Raw genomic sequence first — 19855 nt, 5'->3', positions numbered from 1 at the left:
GTAATTCAGTACTTTTTTTTGTTGTTTTTAAACAACTAAATAAGTTCTTTAAAATAATTACTACATAATATGTTTTATTATTATTTTTACAAGAATTATATATATATATATATATATATATATATATATATATATATATTAGCGTAACACAGGCGTTATCATACTTGTGTGTATGTATTTTTTAAATATGCATGATATTATATATGATATTATATTAGTAAGTGATAATATTATGTTATACATTACCATTGTTGTGGTTTCATTGTAGCAATGCAAGCCCTAGGAAATTGAGGATTAATACAGAAAAGAAGAAAACATAACAATAATAATGACGCGGTAACAATCTGTTTCTTTCTCCTTCGTGTTCTCTCACAGTCCACTCCATTGCAGTGCAGCAACTTGAATTGAGACTCTGAGATACCACCATGTTCTTGAGAGCTTGAAGTAACTACTTCGTGCAGAGATGATGCACCTCAAGAGCCTGCAAAGCAAGACCCTTGTGTTCGTTTTCTCATCTTATAGAACTCTCCACCCTCCTCACTACAGCCCTCACTACCCTTTGATCCCCGTCAGAAGATTCTCCTCCCTCCTCCCCAAAGATTCGATTTTTATCCCCGCCACCAAGACCCATCTCTACGCTTCCTTCTTCTGCACGCTCATTCGCCTCTACTTGGCTTGTGGCAGGTTCTGCATTGCCTCTCACGCTTTCTCTCGCATGCGTGCCCTTTCTCTCGTCCCCTCCTTGCCCTTGTGGAATGACCTTTTGTATGAATTCAACGCCTGTGGTTTGGTTTCCCAGGTAAAAGTGCTGTATTCTGAGATGTTTTTTTGCGGGGTTGTGCCTAATGTTTTCAGTGTTAATGTGTTGGTTCATTCGTTGTGTAAAGTGGGGGACTTGGGTTTGGCTTTAGGGTATCTCAGGAACAACAGTGTTTTTGATCATGTTACTTATAATACTGTTCTGTGGGGATTCTGTAAGCATGGATTGGCTGATCAGGGTTTTGGATTGTTGTCCGAAATGGTTAAGAAGGGTGTGTGTTTTGATTCAGTTACTTGTAATATACTTGCTAAGGGGTATTGTGAAGTTGGATTGGTTCAATATGCTGAGGGTATTGTGGACAACTTGGTTAGAGGGGGGGTTCCACTAGATGTTACAGGTTTGAACACCTTGGTTGATGGGTATTGTGAAGCGGGGTTGATGAGTCGTGCGTTAGCATTGGTGGAGGATAGTTGGAAGAATGGAATCAAGCCTGATATTGTTACTTATAATACTTTGCTTAATGCTTTTTGTAAGAATGGGGATCTTGCGAAGGGGGAGTCTCTTATCAATGACATTTTGGGCTTTCAGAGGGGTGAGGAATCTGGTGTAGTAAATGATTGTAGTGTTGAAAGTCAGGATGAGATAAGAGATTTGCAGCCAACAGTTGTTACGTGGACAACCTTAATTTCTGCTTACTGTAACCATCGCGGAGTTGGAGATTTCCTTTCTCTGTATGAACGGATTGTTATGAGTGGAATCATGCCTGATGTGGTTACTTGTAGTTCTATTCTTTATGGACTTTGCAGGCACGGTAAATTACCTGAAGCGGCAGTACTTCTGAGAGAGATGTATAAAATGGATTTAGATCCTAATCATGTTTCATACACTACAATTATTGATGCTTTATTAAAATCTGGGAGGGTGATGGAGGCTTTTAGTTTTCAAAGTCAAATGATCGTTCGAGGTATTTCTTTTGATCTAGTTTTGTGTACAACTATAATGGATGGACTTTTCAAAGTTGGGAAATCTGAAGATGCTGAGGAAATGTTCCAAAGTGTTTTAAAGCTCAATCTTGTCCCAAACTGTGTCACATATTCAGCATTGGTAGATGGTCATTGTAAGTTAGGAGATATGAAATCTGCAGAGTTGGTGTTGCAAAAAATGGAGAAAGAACATGTTCTCCCAAATGTTGTTACCTTTTCTTCTATTATAAATGGATATGCCAAAAAGGGAATGCTAAATAAAGCAGTTGATGTGTTAAGGAAGATGGTTCAAATGAATATTATGCCAAATGCTTTTATTTATGCTATTTTGATGGATGCCTGTTTTAGGTCAGGTCAACAAGAAGCTGCTGCTGGTTTTTATAAGGAAATGAAATCATGGCGATTGGAGGACAACAATATTATATTAGATATTTTTTTGAACAATTTGAAAAGATCTGGAAGCATGAAGGAAGCTAATTCATTAATTGAAGATATTTGCTCCAAGGGTATTTACCCAGACATTTTTAACTACACTTCTCTGATAGATGGCTACTTTAAAGAAGGAAATGAGTCTGCTGCTCTTTCCTTAGTTCAGGAAATGACAGACAAAAACATTCAGTTTGATGTTGTTGCTTACAATGCTTTGATTAAGGGGCTCTTAAGGCCAGGAAAATTTGAACCAAATTCCGTGTTTTCAAGAATGATGGAGTTGGGTCTGACTCCAGATTGTGTTACATATAACTCTGTGATTAACACATACTTCATACAAGGTAAAAAGGAAAATGCCCTGGATGTACTGAATGAGATGAAGAGCTATGGGATAATGCCAAATATGGTCACTTATAATATTCTTATTGGTGGTCTTTGTAAAACTGGTGCAATTGAAAAAGCAATAGATGTTTTGGATGAAATGTTGCTTATGGGGTATATTCCTACGCCAATCATTCACAAGTTTCTGCTTAAAGCATGTTCAAGGAATAGAAAAGCAGATGCAATTTTGCAAATTCACAAGAAGCTTTTATCTATGGGCCTCAATCTTGACCAGACAGTTTATAACACGCTAATCACAGTATTATGCAGATTAGGGATGACTAAAAAAGCAAATGTGGTGCTTAGGGAAATGGTCATGAAAGGAATTTCAGCTGATATTGTTACTTATAATGCCCTTATTTGTGGTTATTGCACAGGCAGTCATGTGGAGAAGGCTATTGATACTTATTCACAGATGTTGGCGGATGGAATCTCTCCTAATATTTCTACTTACAATATCCTTTTAGAAGGTTTTTCAACTGCTGGTTTGATGAGAGATGCGGATAAATTAATTAGTGAGATGAGGGAAAGAGGACTTGTTCCAAATGCAAGTACTTATAACATACTGGTTTCTGGCCATGGAAAGATTGGAAATAAACGAGATTCTATAAAACTATATTGTGAAATGGTAACCAAAGGTTTTATTCCTACAACAGGAACCTATAATGTGCTTATTCAAGATTGTGCAAAAGCAGGAAAGATGCACCAAGCTAGAGAACTTTTGAACGAGATGTTGACAAGAGGAAGAATTCCTAACTCTTCTACATATGACATTCTAATCTGTGGATGGTGCAAATTATCCTGTGAGCCAGAGATGGACAGGGCACTTAAACTGTCATATCAGAATGAGGCAAAAAAATTGCTGAGAGATATGTGTGAAAAAGGACATGTGCCATCTGAGACCACTCTCTTATATTTCAGTTCAAATTTTTCTATGCCAGGAAAAAGGGCTGATGCCAGGAGGCTATTGAAGGTATTTACCCAGAAGAAGGACTTGTGACAAATGGTCTAATGGATGAGATATGATACAAAACTCAAACTATGACCAATCCTATAAAAAGTGACTCTTAATGTCTTACAAAGTCCAATTGGGATGATGAAATGAGTGGACTGTAACCATCTTCTTTGTTTGGAAATGAAGGTTATGGTGTTTTAAGCAACAAGACAAAGGTTTAACAAAGACAATCCACATCTTTATATCATAATTACTGTCTTGTGATGCTAAACTTTATGTGATTGGAATTGGAAGTTGTGGATGAAGTACTTATAGTAACAAATCCATTACGATCGTTGAACGATTGGAACTCAAGAGAAAAATCAAGGGTGAGATGATTCAACAATGAATTTTTTTATGTGATGGCCGTGGTCAACTGCTACTCCTTTGCCAAGAATATATTGAAGTAGCATACTCCATATGATCAAGTTGTTGACAAATCCATCAATCTCAGACAGTCATTGGGATATACACACCAGCTGAAGGGAGAAAAGAACACAATTCTGCTGTGAAAAGATTTTTAGGTATGTAACCTTTATCCAATTATTTGATTGTAATATTGTATATGGACTGGGATATCTTGAGGATTCTCTACCTTCTCCTGGAGTTATTATCATAGATTGATGTTGGTTTCTCTTAAATCATATACGTGTAGTTATTTCTTTATTTGGTGTAGGAAATATGTTTCAGTCTTTAATTTCTTTTAGTGCAAAGTATGGCTGCTTTGTTGTTCAGGAGAAGAGACTACCCGGGCAGAGTGCTATTTCCATTATAGTTCTTTGCTGTTTTACGATGACCTATTAATGTTTTCATTATAGTTCTTTGCTATCTCCTTGATGTCTGGTTAGATGTTGTAAAATGATTTTATTTCTATCTGATTTCGTGACACTGACCTGTCTGCTTTTACTTATTATTTGTTCAGGTACTTTTATGAGGCCAATTCTGGCATGGAAATAAATTCTATAAGTAGATAAGGTTTATTTTTCTCAAGTTACAGAAAGCGAGCTTTCGCCAGAAATTTGGGCATCTTTAAGCTCAATTCTAATAGAAGGTGCAAGGAAATGTCAGATAAAATTGTAGTGTCTAGTGTGGTAAGTGGTGTTCCTATTTTACCATCTCTTTTTCCTTTTCCATACATCAATGATGGAGCACCCAGTGGCTACAATGAATCAGCAAAAGAAACAAATTACAGGATGAAGACATCCTGAATTTTACTATCTGGATAAATAGTAGATTGAAGTTATGTTATGATACTATTTTAAAACTTATGTATATAAGAATAGGACTGTTTATATTTTATAAAACTTTATTGGTCAAATCTTCACCAAATTTTAAAGCTTCTCCTTGCCAAAGCAGTGAAAATTGGTTTTGTTGAAGAAAGGATCTTAAATCTTTGAATAGAGTTGCGAATATGTTAATGCACCATTAATTAAGACGACATGTAGTTTTTTTTTTTTTTTTTGTGAGCATTGACCAATCATGTTTATCTCTTAAATATGCCAGGTTAACAGTTGTATATTTTTGTTTCCTACTAGTTCTCTCTGGATTCTAACTATGTTATGATGTTGGACCCTGCAGACTGCTGTAATTCCACTAGGTGGGGAAGAAATACATTTGGTTGCTATGCATTCACGAAATGATGATAGACCATGCTTTTGGGGATTTATTGTTGCTTTGGGACTTTATGATTCATGCCTCGTTATGCTAAATCTTAGATGTTTGGGTATAGTGTTTGATCTGGACGAAACACTTATAGTAGCAAACACAATGCGGTCATTTGAGGATAGAATTGATGCACTCCAGAGAAAAATAAATTCTGAGGTAGATCCACAACGAATTTCTGGCATGCAGGCAGAGGTCAAGCGGTACCTAGATGATAAGAATATATTGAAGCAATATGCAGAAAATGATCAGGTTGTTGATAATGGGAGAGTGATAAAAGTTCAATCTGAGATTGTCCCGGCATTATCTGACAATCATCAGCCTATAGTTCGACCACTTATACGGTTACATGATAAGAACATTATTCTGACACGCATCAATCCACAGGTATTTATTATTGTATCCACTACTTTTGTTGTATCTACTGTCACATACTAGGGTTTTTTATTTTCCTTTTATATTTATTATTATACTTTAGACCTGTTTTAAAATGTTTTTTCTAGACATTAACTGATTTCATTATTAGTTCAAGTAAACACTTGATTAGTACACTTTCTCATTGTTATGACTGCTGCCTGGTTTGGATGAGTAATGTCATTTTCACATCAGAGTGCATTCATTATGCTATCCTATGTCCAGATGTTTAATTCTATGATATAGACATAGATGAGCTGTTTTTATGTATTTGTCTAACTTATGCAAGCTGATAGATTTGTCAGGATCATCAAACTAACAAAATTTTGTGTTTGAAAAGATTCGAGATACAAGTGTTCTTGTGAGGTTGAGACCGGCATGGGAAGATCTTCGGAGCTACCTGACTGCAAGGGGGCGCAAGCGTTTTGAGGTTTATGTGTGCACGATGGCTGAAAGGGACTATGCACTAGAAATGTGGAGACTTCTTGATCCAGATTCCAATTTGATAAATTCTAAAGAACTGTTAGGTCGCATTGTATGTGTTAAGTCTGGTAAGTTGCATTGCATGGCTGTTTTCTATACTATTAGTTTTGTTTTCATTGACAAACTGTATATTTGAAATGAAGCACCTAAAAGAAGCAAACTGTGAAAATGAGGACAGCTTGTATGTAAAAGTTCACCTATCTGAGATTCATATGCAGATTTAGTTCTGCTACTGTGTTTCATTTACTTGTAATACTTCTAATATGGTGTTTCAATAATGCAATATAGGTTTGAAGAAGTCATTGTTCAATGTCTTCCAAGATGGTTTATGCCATCCAAAGATGGCATTGGTTATTGATGATCGCTTGAAAGTGTGGGATGAGAAGGATCAACCTCGAGTGCATGTCGTCCCTGCATTTGCTCCATATTATGCTCCTCAAGCGGAAGTAAGTTTTCTTTCTTCTATAGTTGGAAGCCCAATACCTTCAATTGCATGAATGGAATTTTGCACTTTTTCCACTATATGAACTTATTCAACCTGTTTGTCTTGTAGGCAAGTAATACTATCCCTGTCCTGTGTGTCGCAAGAAATGTTGCTTGCAATGTTAGGGGTGGCTTCTTTAAGTAAGTTATAGTGTTAAACCTTCAGAAAGTAATTTTGACTTGTTATCTCTGCACCTTAAAGAAAGAGATATACACAGATTCACCATTTTTCCTTCCCTATCTGGGGGACAACTGTATTTAATGGTTATAGGTTGCTCTTAGAGCAGTTTACGTATCTTAAATCAGTATAAAAGTAAATAGTTAACTGGATTCTTGAACCTAATTAAGTCTTATGATTTGGTGCAGAGATTTTGATGATGGTCTTTTACAAAAGATTCCTCAAATTGCCTATGAAGATGATATCAAAGATATACCTACTCCTCCTGATGTGAGCAATTATCTAGTCTCAGAGGTTAGTGTATATAGATGTACAAATATACATATTTGTTGCCTCTTATCAATTGGGCTACTTTGTTGATGTCGAAGTAATATTTGTATCATTTCATTGTGTTTTACTGGAACTCAGGATGATGGTTCTAGTGCCATTTCCAATGGAAACAGAGATCCATTCTTGTTTGATGGCATGGCAGATGCTGAGGTAGATAGAAAATTGAAGGTATCAACCCCGAACTCTGAATGAATACATGAGAACTGTGATATATGTATGATTAAATTTGAAGCTTGTCTCATTTTTTATTTATTTTTTTAATTGTTCTTGCTATTAGGATGCACTATCAGCAGCTTCAACTATCCCTGTGACAACTGCTAACCTAGACCCCAGACTCACTTCTCTTCAGTACACAATGTCTTCTGGTTCAGTTCCTCCTCCAACAGCGCAGGCATCTATGATGCCATTTACCCATGTACAGTTTCCTCAACCCGCTGCACTAGTAAAGCCAATGGGTCAAGCTGCCCCTTCTGAATCTAGCTTGCATAGCTCTCCCGCCAGAGAAGAAGGTGAAGTACCTGAATCAGAATTAGATCCAGATACAAGGCGAAGGCTTCTCATATTGCAACATGGACAAGATACCAGGGATCATGCATCCACTGAGCCTACATACGCAATCAGACATCCCATGCCAGTCTCTGCACCTCGTGTATCATCACGAGGGGGTTGGTTTCCTGCAGAAGAGGATATTGGTTCACAGCCACTAAACCGGGTAGTACCTAAGGAGTTTTCCGTAGATTCTGGTCCATTGGGTATTGAAAAGCACCGGCCTCATCATCCATCCTTTTTCTCTAAGGTTGAAAGTTCCATTTCATCTGATAGAGTTCTCCATGATAGCCACCAAAGGTTACCGAAGGAGGTAATGGCTATGTTTTGGTCTATCATTTGTGGTTTTACCGTAGGATTAGACTTTTGGCTTATTTAATCAATTAATTGTATTAAGATAATTTATGTGCATGCAGATGTATCATAGAGATGATCGCCCAAGATCAAACCATATGCTCTCAAGTTATCGATCTTTATCTGGTAAGCTGTAGTACTTGCTGTTACATATATGATTGTTTCTTTCTAGTCTGTCCCTAACGTATTCTCTTGTAAGGATTAGTGTTTGGATGCAGTTATTTGGATCTCCCGAAATGTAATTTAGAACTTGTGTATGCTTAATTTGGTTCTTTGAGCTAATATATATATATATATATATATATATATATATATATATATATATATATGCATAAGTTTGTTTTTATTATTAATGTTTCATAGATTTTTTTTTTGTTCTGTATTTCTCTTCATACTAAACATATCTCTTGATATGATTTCCTTTGTCCTATTTCATTTACTTTTTAACTCCATATTTTTTATTAATGCATCACAAATCTGTGTTTTTGGTTCCTATGTCTACTTTTTTTTTTCTTCCATAAAGTATCTCGAAGGATTGCCTGTCTTAATTCATTTTCTATTTAACTGGACATAGTAGTAAGCATTCAAAATGCATTATATGAATTTGAAAATGTTTTATTGGGAGTTGTTTGTCTCAAGATATATGGTTATATTCCCAAGATCAATATAGGCAGGAATGTTATTACAGAACACCAATGGATATTTTGGAGAAGAGTAATATTAAATCACATAGAAGACGCAAATAAAGCAGAATTTGCTGTCTGGAGTCATGGACTCCTGCAGAGAAGAGTTTTCTGTCAAAATTACTCAAAAACATAACACACATACGCCCATTCCATCTTACACACATTTTTCATAATATACAATTGCTCCTAACTTTCTGTCTTAGGTCGTCAACATGACATTACTATTCAACTAATTCAAATAATACTCCCTCTAATATTGGTAGAAGACACTTGTTACAGATTTACACAAATCAGTAAATATAAGTCAATAAGTTGGTTTTTTAAAGTTATTACTAATGTGCCAATTTTATCATTGTTAATTATCATTAAATTATTGTGGTGATGTGAAGACATCTGAAAGCACCACTGTCAATAAAAGAAAACAGCGAAGATAGTATAAATGCCTCTTTGCAATTGTAAAATACGTTAAAAAAATGACCATTGATATCTTCTAAATGGTGCCTTGTATTAAGGAGCGAAGGGAGGATACAAATACTAGTGACAGTTATTATTTATTACACCTATTTAATATCTAACTACTACTACTACTACTACTAGTTTCTGCCAATAACTACCCCTGATTCTCTGTTGCACTTATGTTATTATTGGGTAAATTACAAACTATGGGCTAGCATTTAATTTTCCTGAAATTTTTTCCTATTTTGATTAGTCAAAACAAAAAATATAATGTGGTAAATGGAAATAGGGAGTTGAAGTCTATGTTGCCTAGATACGGATATGAAACGGACATGAAGATACAACTAAACTAAAAAAATATAGGACACGGGACACTAAGTGTATATACATATTAGTTTGAAACTGTCAACTAACACATTGTCAACTAACACAAAAATGAACCTAATCTATCTATCTAATATTCAAAAAACGAAAAGGAGTGATTGTATAAGACATGTTATTAACATTGTGTTGGAACCATGTCAAAGATAAAAACATTTCTTTTAAATTGGACATAGTATGTCCTACGAGTATCGTACGAGTGTCGGTGTCGATACGTGTCGGACACGGGACATGTTATTTATGAGGCATGTCTGAGCTTCATAGGTTGAAGTTAATGGGTTTCAAAGTAACCTCTGTTCCCCTCAGAAAGTAATATGTCTACGCTTTACAGTGGGAGTAAAATGCTAGTAAAGCATAGGCATAATGATCATGCATACCAACCATAGGAATGTCATATTCCAACTTTTGTTGGAGTTTTCCTACAAAACTTGAAACAAACAGGCCTTCATTGTGCTTTTTGTTTTGGTATGAGGTTTATACAATTTCTTTTCCAATTCTATTTGTTTTAGTGCTAACATGAGAATGACATAATTTTATTGTTGTTGTGAAGGTGATGAACTCCCTTTTAGTAGATCATCTTCCAGCCACAGGGATCTTGACTCTGAATCTGGCCATTCTGTTTTTCATGCAGATACTCCAGTTGTAGTGTTACAGGAAATTGCACTGAAGTGTGGAACTAAGGTGAGTACAAATATGATTATTTGCTAGTAAATAATTAGAGGGGCATCATTGGATATATTAATTTCTCTGTGCGATGCTTCAAATTTCTAATGTTTAATGTGAACAGGTGGAATTTATGTCATCTTTGGTTGCAAGTGCAGAACTACAGTTCTCCATTGAGGTATCTTTCATCGAGGACTCCATGACTATGATTCCTTGTTGATTATTATATTTGCATGCATTTTTTTCATTTTATATTTTTCTCCAGGGATTTAGATTTATGAGTTAGTTTAATTTTTCATTCAGTGGGTACAAAATCTCTCTCTGGCGCTTGCAAATTATCACAGGACATATGAGTTAGTTTAGAATTGGTTACTGCGTGGGATTTATACTTTCCCCTACTCTTTAATAACAGGACAAAATTGATTTTGCATGCAAAGTGTACGCATACCAATCTTTTGAAGTTTATGTATTAGAACACAAGGTTGGGTAACCTTGATGAATGGATGTTGTTTCTTCTAGAAACAAGTTTACAAATTTAATGTGATCTTTAGGTTAGAGACTCAAAGCTGATGTCGTCTTGCTTGCTGTAGAGTGAAGTCACTTGTTGAAATATGTTTTTGGTTCTCTTGTATCAGAATTTATTGGCTTGACTGTGTACTCATAATTGTTTGTCATTTTTATTTCTAGGCGTGGTTTTCTGGAAAAAAAATTGGTCATGGATTTGGAAGAACTAGAAAGGAAGCCCAACATAAGGCTGCTGAGGATTCTATCAAGCATTTGGCCGGTAAGATGTTCTAATTTTTTTTATCGTGACTTTATCAAAACTTTTTCTTGCATTGGCGATCTCCACCACTGCAAAATCAAAAGAAGAGCTTGCTTTGTTAACGGATGTATTGGCTTGATATTGACTAACTCAATGGTGTATTAAGCTCATATCCATGGCCCTGCTACCAATAAAAGTTCAGTGTAAATCGTGTCAGAGATAAATCATTTTAGGGCCTCCTCCTTGCAGCTTGAGAGTGTTGATCTTTTGAACCAAATGGTCAATATTTTAAGCCATGTTGCCTGTTCTTTATTATTAACTTAAAATTCAGCATAAGGAGTATCCATGCTTCAAGCTTAGAAGGCTCTTGGATTAGGATATTTAGTGATCTAAAATGGTAAAACCATTGTCGCCTCCAAAATTAAATATCTTACAACAGTTGGTTCAAAAGATCTTTTGTGAACAATCATGTTATTTATGATGAACGAAAGTTAGTTGGTTGCAGTAGATGAATAAGAAATTATGATTATAATTTGATTTACAAATTTTAGCTGGTTCTAAGCCGCCTAAAATCTCTCGCTAGATCCCATTGTCAGAAAAATATTAGCTGATAATGATTGTTCAAGTTTTTTTCCTTTTTTTTTTCAAAATTTTGTTTTCTTAATGTATATTTTGAACACTTTGGCTGTTTTTGTAGATATATATTTGTCTAGTGCTAAGGATGAGCCTGGTTCCACATATGGGGATGTGGGTGGGTTTCCTAATGCAAATGACAATGGTTATATGGTTATCGCCAGCTCTACTAACCAGTCATTGCCTAAAGAGGATTCAGCTTCCTTTTCAACTGCATCCGATTCATCAAGGGTTTTAGATCCTAGGTTGGAAGTCTCTAAGAGGCCAATGGGTTCAATCTCTGCCCTAAAAGAATTGGTAAGATTTTTTAAATTGACCTACCTATAGTTAAGTGTTTGTGTTATTGATATGCTATAACTTTGCGCTCAATTTTTTCAGTGCATGATGGAGGGTCTTGGTGTCAATTTTCTATCTGCACCTGCTCCAGTGTCAACAAATTCACTTCAGAAAGACGAAGTACATGCACAGGTTTGTAATCAAATGCTTCGGTTGTCTGAACCAGTTGAGTTAAAAATATTGGCTTCATTGCGTTGCAAAAGGATTATACTTTGTTTCTGAACTTTGTCTTATTTATATGTTTTAGTTCTTTGTTGTTGTTTTTTACTTAAAAGAGGTAGTTCAAGAAGAGAGACATTATGCTGGTGTTTTGGCCATTTTGTGTCACCAGGATGAAATATCAGAAATAGTCACTTTCCTTCTATTTATGTGTTTTATGCTTATATTTTCAAGGGAAGTTGAAGGATGAGTGTTATATAGTAATTCTGAACATTTCGATCACGCTGTTTACCCCTGCATTTTGACCTTTCCTATTTAATTCTGGCATTTTTTAAAATAGAAAAGCTCGGGCAGCATCTAAATATTTTGTTTTATATATTTTAGGTCGAAATAGATGGTAAGGTCTTTGGTAAAGGTATCGGATTAACATGGGATGAAGCTAAAATGCAGGTCTGTCATTTTTTTTATTATGAAATAATATTTATGAATATATTTGTGTTCTTCCATTAACTTCTTCACATATGGTGTTGGAGCACTAAAGATGCATTCTTTTGTTTAGGCTGCCGAGAAGGCACTAGGAAGTCTAAGGTCAAAGCTTGGCCAAAGCATTCAGAAACGTCAGAGCACTCCCAGGTCCGTTAGTTTATATTTAATGTTCTTTACATTTTCTCTTCCACAATGAATGGAGTTTAGTCTTTTTCAGCTTTCTTGATCTGGCGGGTTGTTTGCACCCATTTGATTTTCGGGGCTGGCTGCATCTTTTCAAGCTACCAGTGACGATGAAAAACCTACCCCATAATATGAAGCCATATCCTCTTGAGGCTTATCGGTTTCCTTAAAATTGAAGTATATATGGTGCAGTGCGAGATTTCTTATCTGCTTTTACTTATTATTTGTTCAGGTACTTTTATGAGGCCAATTCTGGCATGGAAATAAATGCTATAAGTAGATAAGGTTTATTTTTCTCAAGTTACAGAAAGCGAGCTTTCGCCAGCAATTTGGGCATCTTTGAGCTCAATTCTAATAGAAGGTGCAAGGAAATGTCAGATAAAATTGTAGTGTCTAGTGTGGTAAGTGGTGTTCCTATTTTACCATCTCTTTTTCCTTTTCCATACATCAATGTGGAGCACCCAGTGGCTACAATGAATCAGTAAAAGAAACAAATTACAGGATGAAGACATCCTGAATTTTACTATCCGGATAAATAGTAGATTGAAGTTATATTATGATACTATTTTAAAACTTATGTATATAAGAACGGGACTGTTTATATTTTATAAAACTTTATTGGTCAAATCTTCACCAAATTTTAAAGCTTCTCCTTGCCAAAGCAGTGAAAATTGGTCATTGTAGACTTTTCTGTTGAATATACTTTTGACAAAGGGGGTGGTAGAGAATCCTCGAATACAAGTTTAGCATCAGTTCCTACCTTAACAAAACCATTCTGCCTCTATTCAGCCCCATAACTATTATAAATTTGATACATCTTTTGGATACATTTGTATTAGTACCTTTTTATGTTTAAGTTTTCACACTAAAAATAAACCAGAAACTACCTGATAGAACCCAATAAAACAGGAAAAGGAATTTTAAAGACAAAATGGTATGTATTATTTCAATATTCTCAAAACAGAGAGGTCTAGTAACACTCTCCTCCCATCCCAGACCAACCTATCCTCTGGTTCCCTCCTCCAAAAAACCAGCCCCCCTCTTCCATTCGGACCCTCTCTCTCCTATACCCCCGATCCTCTCTCCTTCCCTCCTCACAGCCACGTAGGCAATTCTGTTGCAACCGAATCAGTGAGTGTGTGTCTGTGGACCCCAAGTAATGGGCTTCCACTTTCTCCTCTCATACACCTTTTGGGCCTTCCTAATTTGCCCTTCTATTTCAATGTTTGTATCAAATCCTCCTCCCTTAAAATTCACCTTGTCCTCAAGGTGGAGTTCTGGAAAGGCTTCCATCATCTTGGACACAAATTCCCATGAATTTTCACATTCTGGCATATTCTTCCATTTCACCAGCACTTCTAACAATTGATCATTTTCTCCACGCACTGCTAACACCTTTTTTGGTTGGACTTGTAACTCCAATTCTTCATTCACATATTCTGGTAAAGGTTGGACAACAACATCAGCTTTGAGAGTGGGCTTCAATAAAGATACATGAAAAACAGGGTGTACTCTGCTATCATTCGGTAATTTCAGCTTATAAGCCACTTCTCCCACCTTTTCAACAATTTCATATGGACCATAATACCTTGGGCTAAGTTTCTGATTAATTCTCTTAGCCAATTTCTTCAACTTATAAGGTTGTATCCTCAAATAAACCACATCTCCAATCTTATACTCCACCATTCTTCTCTTTTTGTCAGCCTGTTGCTTCATCCTATTTTGGGCCTGCACCAGGTGCTCTCTCATCATGTCTAGCATTTCATTTCTCTCCTTCATCATGAATGAGACTTCATCTAGGGATGTTGCTGCCACATCTCCTCTAATCACGGGAGGAGGATCTCGGCCATACATGGCTTTGAAAGGTGTCATCTTCGTAGCTTCATGATAGTTGGTGTTATACCAATATTCAGCTCAACTAAGCCATTTATGCCACTGCCTGGGTTTAGTACCTGTCATACATCTCAAATACGTCTCCAAGCATCGATTTACTACTTCCGTCTGCCCATCTGTCCGTGGGTGATAAGCAGAACTGAATTTTAACTTAGTTCCAGCCATCTTAAATAACTCTGTCCAGAAGGAACTTATAAATATCCTGTCCCTATAGAAATTATGGATTCGGGAAATCCATGCAATTTCACCACCTCTTTCAAGAATAACTCAGCAACATCTTTGGCATTATAAGGATGTGCCAAAGCAATAAAATGGGCATATTTTGTGAGCCGATCCACCACTACCAAGATAGTGTCCATCCCTCCCGACTTGGGCAACCCCCCAATGAAGTCCATAGAGACATCTGTCCAAATTTGTTTAGGGATAGGCAAAGGTTGTAACAACCCTGCAGGACTCAATGTCTGATATTTATTTCTCTGGCATACCTCACATTTTTGCACATACTCCTTAATGTTCCTCCTCATTCCTTCCCAAAAAAACAGATTGGCAATCCTCTTGTAGGTTCGAAAATACCCAGAATGCCCTCCTACGGCTGTGTCATGAAATTCTCTCAATATAGAACCTATTTTCTGTGATTCTTTAGGTATCACCAATCGGTATTGATAATATAATCTACCATTGGTCACTTTATATCCTGGGTGTTCAACCCCCGTCACCAACAACCCTTGAAGGATCTTCTTCAGTTTCTCATCCTTCTCGATCTCGGCTTCTAATTCCTCCCACTCAAAGAAGCAAATTGTGCTCATAGCTGAGAAGAGTAGCTTCCTGGAAAGAGCATCTGCTGCTCTATTTTCTATTCCTGGTTTGTACTTAATTTCAAAATCAAACCCCAACAACTTAGAGGTCCATTTATTTTGCTCCTCACTCATCAATCTTTGATCTATTAAAAACTTCAAACTTTTCTGATCTGTATGAACAATGAAATGCCTGCCTAGCAAATAGTGCCTCCATTTTTGGATCACCAATACCATAGCCATCAATTCTTTCTCATAAACTGACTTAGTTATAGCTTTGTCTGACAATGTTTGGCTCATGTATGCCACGGGTTGTCCTTCCTGCATCAAAACAACCCCCAATCCTTTCCCAGACGCATCAGTTTCCACCACAAAAGTCTTATTGAAATCAGGAACTGCTAACACAGACACTTGTGTCATAGCAGTTTTTAACTTTTCAAAGGCTTTTTGAGCTAAATCATCCCAATTGAACTTGTCTTTCTTCAACTGTTGTGTTAAAGGCCACACTATTTTTCCATACTCCCTTACAAATTTTCTATAATATCCCGTGAGGCCTAAGAATCCTCTCAATCCCTTGACATCTTTCGAGACTGGCCATTCTAACATATCCTTTATTTTAGCTGGATCAGCCGCAACTCCTTGCCCAGAGATGATGTGTCCCAAGTACTCAATACTTTCCTTTCCAAAGGAGCACTTCTTTTGATTCACTACTAACCCATGCCTTCTCAAAGCAGTCAAAACAATTCTCAGATGCTCACAATGACCCTTCATATTCTTACTAAATATGAGTATGTCATCAAAGAAAACTAGAGCAAACTTCCTCAAATAAGGCTTTAGTACTTGGTTCATGAGGGCTTGGAATGTGGATGGGGCATTAGTAAGCCCAAAGGGCATGACAAGGAATTCATAGTGGCCTTCGTGAGTTCTAAAAGCTGTTTTTTGAACATCTCCTTCTTTCATGCGAATCTGGTGGTACCCAAATTTTAAATCCAACTTCGAAAACACTTGAGCTCCTCCCAATTCATCCAAAAGTTCATCTATTACTGGTATAGGAAATTTATCTGGTATTGTCAACTTGTTTAGGGCTCGATAGTCCACACAAAACCTCCATCCCCCATCTTTCTTCCTTACTAGAATTACAGGGCTACTGTAAGGGCTGTTACTGGGCCTTATAATTCCAGCAATCATCATTTCCTTCACAAACTTCTCAATCTCATTCTTTTGATAGTAGGGATACCTATAGGGTCGTATGTTGGGAGGATCCACACCTTCCTTAAGAGTAATGGCATGATCACAAGCTCTTTTAGGAGGTAATTCAGTGGGTATACTGAATATATCCTCAAATTCTGCTAAAATAGTTGTTATATCATCATTGAGAGTATCCTTGTCTGGCACTTTGCCAGTGGGTGCAAGTCCTTCCCCTTCATTGTTGAGAGCCTTCATCATTGCCTTCCATGAAGCTTGCGATTTACAGAGGGTTGGATCACCCTTCATCCGTTTTTTCTCCCCTTTTTGTCCCCAACACAACACTAAGTTTCGAAAATTAGCTTTCACGTTTTCCAAGCTTGTGAGCCACTCCATTCCTAACACCAAATCAGTTCCTCCCAATTCCATTAGATAGAATTGTTGCACAATTGGAATCCCTTGCACCACCAATTCCAACTGTTTACATATTCCTCTATTCACTACTTTATCTCTTGTTCCTACTTCCACCTCGAACTCTTTTGTATCATTCACTTCTAAATTGAGATGTTGAACTAAAGTTCTTGAAATAAAGTTCGCAGAAGCTCCACAGTCCACTAGAACCAATACCTCCGTTCCTCCAATACTTCCCATTACCTTGAAAGACCGATTAGAAGTCAACCCTTCTTTGCTTTTCAATGAAATCTGCAATATCTTAGCAGTAAGATTGCCCCCATTTTCTCCCTCTCCCTCACTCCCTTGCGACTCCTCACATTCCAAATCCTCCACCAGCACAAATTGATAATGTTTAAATTTGCACATATGATCTTTGCCCCAAGTTTCTCCATATTTAAAACACAATCCCTTTTTACTCCTATCACGTAGCTCTGCCTGTGATAATCTTCCTCCCCCCACTATCTTCCTTTCACTAGAATCATTTTCAGTCACTCTAATGGTTGACCCCTCTTTACTTCCTCCCTTCTCCCATCTAGTAAAGCCTTTTGTCTGCCTTGTTAGAGGTCGTTCCCCTCCTTTCTTCTCTGTACCCATCAACCCAACTTTACATAAAGCATTATTTTTTGGGTTAAATATGTTTTTGGTCCCTCAAGTTTCAGCGAAATTTGGAATTAGTCCCTCATCAAAATACATGAATTTAGTCCTTTTAACCAAATTTTGTTAAGTTTATCTGACGTTTCAAGCGCATTTCATGATAGTATTTAAGTTAACATTGAAGCAAAAATGTGTCAAATAGTATAAATAATTTAAATACTATCATGAAATGCGCTTGAAATGTCAGATAAACTTAACAAAATTTGGTTAAAAGGACTAAATTCACGCATTTTGGAAGATGAAGGACTAAATTGGTCAAAAGTTGTGATGAGGGACTAAACCCAAATTTCGCTCAAACTTGAGGGACCAAAAACATATTTAACCCTTATTTTTTTCTTCTAACAATAATGCTTTATCCATTAATTCCTCCAATGACCCGGTGGCATATAACTTTAGTTCAGCTTGTATCTCTTCTTTCAATCCGTTGAGAAAAATACCCTTCAACATAATTCTTTCCTCTTTTTTCAACGGAGCCGATTCCCTCTCGAACCTCTCCCTGTACTTCATGACTGAGCTTGTCTGCTTAATACTCAACAATGGGCCAAACGGGTTTTGCACCAACCCTAGTTGGAAGCGTCTAATAAGAGCCCCCTTAAATTCCTCCCAGTTCAACTCTGGGCTTTGTTCTTCCCACCACTGGAACCAGCTCAATGCCTTATCTTCCAGGGCAATAACCACGGCATCCAACTTCTCGTCATCGTGCACCATATTCAATTTGAAATATCTTTCAGCTCTAACTATCCAACCATAAGCATCATCGCCCCTGAAAATGGGAATTTTCAGTTTGCGTCCCCCGAAGTCGTGCGACGATTCGCCACTCCAGCTTCGTGAAGTGAAGCGCGAACCACCTTCAGTTTCGACTTCTCCATCTCCGTCATCATTCCTCTGCCTTTGCCTATGTGTTCGTCTTTTGTAAGATCGTCCCCGACGAGACCTGCTACGCGAGATGATTAAATTTCTCAACTCCACTAGTTGTTGTTCCAGGCCTTCCATACGCTTTTCCATTGTGTTTCTCGTAATCACCATGCACTCTCAAAACAGAGAGGTCTAGTAACACTCTCGTCCCATCCCAGACCAACCTATCCTCTCGTTCCCTCCTCCAAAAAACCAGCCCCCCTCTTCCATTCGGACCCTCTCTCCTATACCCCCCCGATCCTCTCTCCTTCCCTCCTCACAGCCACGTAGGAAATTCTGTTGCAACCGAATCAGTGAGTGTGTGTCTGTGGACCCCAAGTAATGGGCTTCCACTTTCTCCTCTCGTACACCTTTTGGGCCTTCCTAATTTGCCCTTCTATTTCAATGTTTGTATCACTACCACATTCTTTAGGGTCTTTTTTTTTTTTACATACAGCAAACACCTCTAGCAGATTTTAAATTTGTGACATCACATGTTTAATTTATCATGCGAAAAATGGAGCATTGTTACATGGGTGTGCAATTTCATCCTCCTAGTCCAAAACGTATTGCATTGTTTTCTGCATCATAGCCTGCTTTTCCTGTTAATTTTGTTGAACTATTCCTCTTACTCATTCACAAGAAATTGGAACAATAATTTGAGGGAGATTCTTTTGCAGGGTACCTAAATAAAGCAAACGACCAGGTAGAGTTGCCTCTTCTTCTTCTGCATCAGATTAAGATCCTTACATCAGATTAACAAGAATTTGGATAGATGCTTGTTCTCTTGTACAACCTTTTTTCTTTTTGACAAAATTCATATATGAACTCAAATTATTTGTTGGAGCTGCAAATTCAACAACGAATTGATGAAATGTAAAGCTAAATGCCCCAAATATTTTAGTTTTTACAAATGCAAAGATTTATCAGAATTTAGTATTCTTACACTTTAAAAGTTACAAAAGATAAAATATGTCAATCAACTACTGATTTGGAAAGCTTTTGTAACTTGACATTCTACTCTAGTGATATATATAGTTTATTGATAATCTCATGCAAGCTATCTTAGTATTTCTTATATATATATATATATATATATATATATATATATATATATATATATATGTATGCCTTGAAAATATACATTTATTGAAGGCTTGGCGAGGCGTTGAGTAAAATTTTTTAGTTATGTTGTATCGATTTTAATGTTCCATGAATTTATTACATAACAGTTTTGAA

General features: G+C 36.8%; 2 protein-coding genes across 5 annotated transcripts; both read left to right on the top strand.

The window, feature by feature from the left end:
• Positions 1 to 288: 288 nt before the first annotated feature.
• LOC146887457 (PPR repeat protein) lies at positions 289 to 3553 on the top strand. Its single transcript, XM_085670635.1, has one exon. It carries the CDS (start codon positions 464 to 466, stop codon positions 3551 to 3553), a length of 3090 nt encoding a protein of 1029 aa, XP_085526761.1. The 5' UTR covers positions 289 to 463.
• Positions 3554 to 4495: 942 nt separating this feature from the next.
• Positions 4496 to 19563, top strand: LOC114176910 (RNA polymerase II C-terminal domain phosphatase-like 1). Of its 4 annotated transcripts, XM_028062111.2 has the most exons (18): positions 4496 to 4638; positions 5126 to 5596; positions 5964 to 6174; positions 6395 to 6552; positions 6660 to 6730; positions 6956 to 7061; positions 7176 to 7265; positions 7375 to 7956; positions 8060 to 8123; positions 10071 to 10201; positions 10308 to 10361; positions 10871 to 10967; positions 11644 to 11876; positions 11958 to 12047; positions 12459 to 12524; positions 12634 to 12707; positions 12976 to 13144; positions 19297 to 19563. In XM_028062111.2, the coding sequence occupies exons 1-17, from the start codon at positions 4609 to 4611 to the stop codon at positions 13025 to 13027; spliced, it is 2580 nt and encodes an 859-aa protein (XP_027917912.1). In that variant the 5' UTR covers positions 4496 to 4608; the 3' UTR covers positions 13028 to 13144; positions 19297 to 19563. The 4 variants fall into 4 exon arrangements, with proteins under 4 accessions (XP_027917912.1, XP_027917911.1, XP_027917910.1 ...); XM_028062110.2 differs by lacking the exons at positions 12976 to 13144; positions 19297 to 19563 and adding an exon at positions 12778 to 12951 and having other exon boundaries at positions 10152 to 10201; XM_028062109.2 differs by lacking the exons at positions 12976 to 13144; positions 19297 to 19563 and adding an exon at positions 12778 to 12949.
• Positions 19564 to 19855: the final 292 nt, after the last annotated feature.

Source organism: Vigna unguiculata, chromosome 3 (genome assembly GCF_037176805.1).
Source record: "Vigna unguiculata cultivar grain cowpea cultivar isolate G323 ecotype 2 chromosome 3, ASM3717680v1, whole genome shotgun sequence".
NCBI lineage: Eukaryota > Viridiplantae > Streptophyta > Magnoliopsida > Fabales > Fabaceae > Vigna > Vigna unguiculata.
The sequence above is the reverse complement of the archived record's forward strand: the minus strand, read 5'-3'. Positions and strand labels throughout refer to the sequence as shown.

What these genes read in the sequence shown, in the direction of transcription:
- LOC146887457 (XM_085670635.1), top strand. Translation starts at nt 464, where the DNA reads ATGATGCACCTCAAGAGCCTGCAAAGCAAGACCCTTGTGTTCGTTTTC.
- LOC114176910 (XM_028062109.2), top strand. Translation starts at nt 4,609, where the DNA reads ATGTCAGATAAAATTGTAGTGTCTAGTGTG. An exon ending in CATTGTATGTGTTAAGTCTG is followed by an intron (nt 6,175 to 6,394) that starts GTAAGTTGCATT and finishes AATGCAATATAG; the next exon opens with GTTTGAAGAAGTCATTGTTC. An exon ending in GCAATTATCTAGTCTCAGAG is followed by an intron (nt 7,062 to 7,175) that starts GTTAGTGTATAT and finishes ACTGGAACTCAG; the next exon opens with GATGATGGTTCTAGTGCCAT.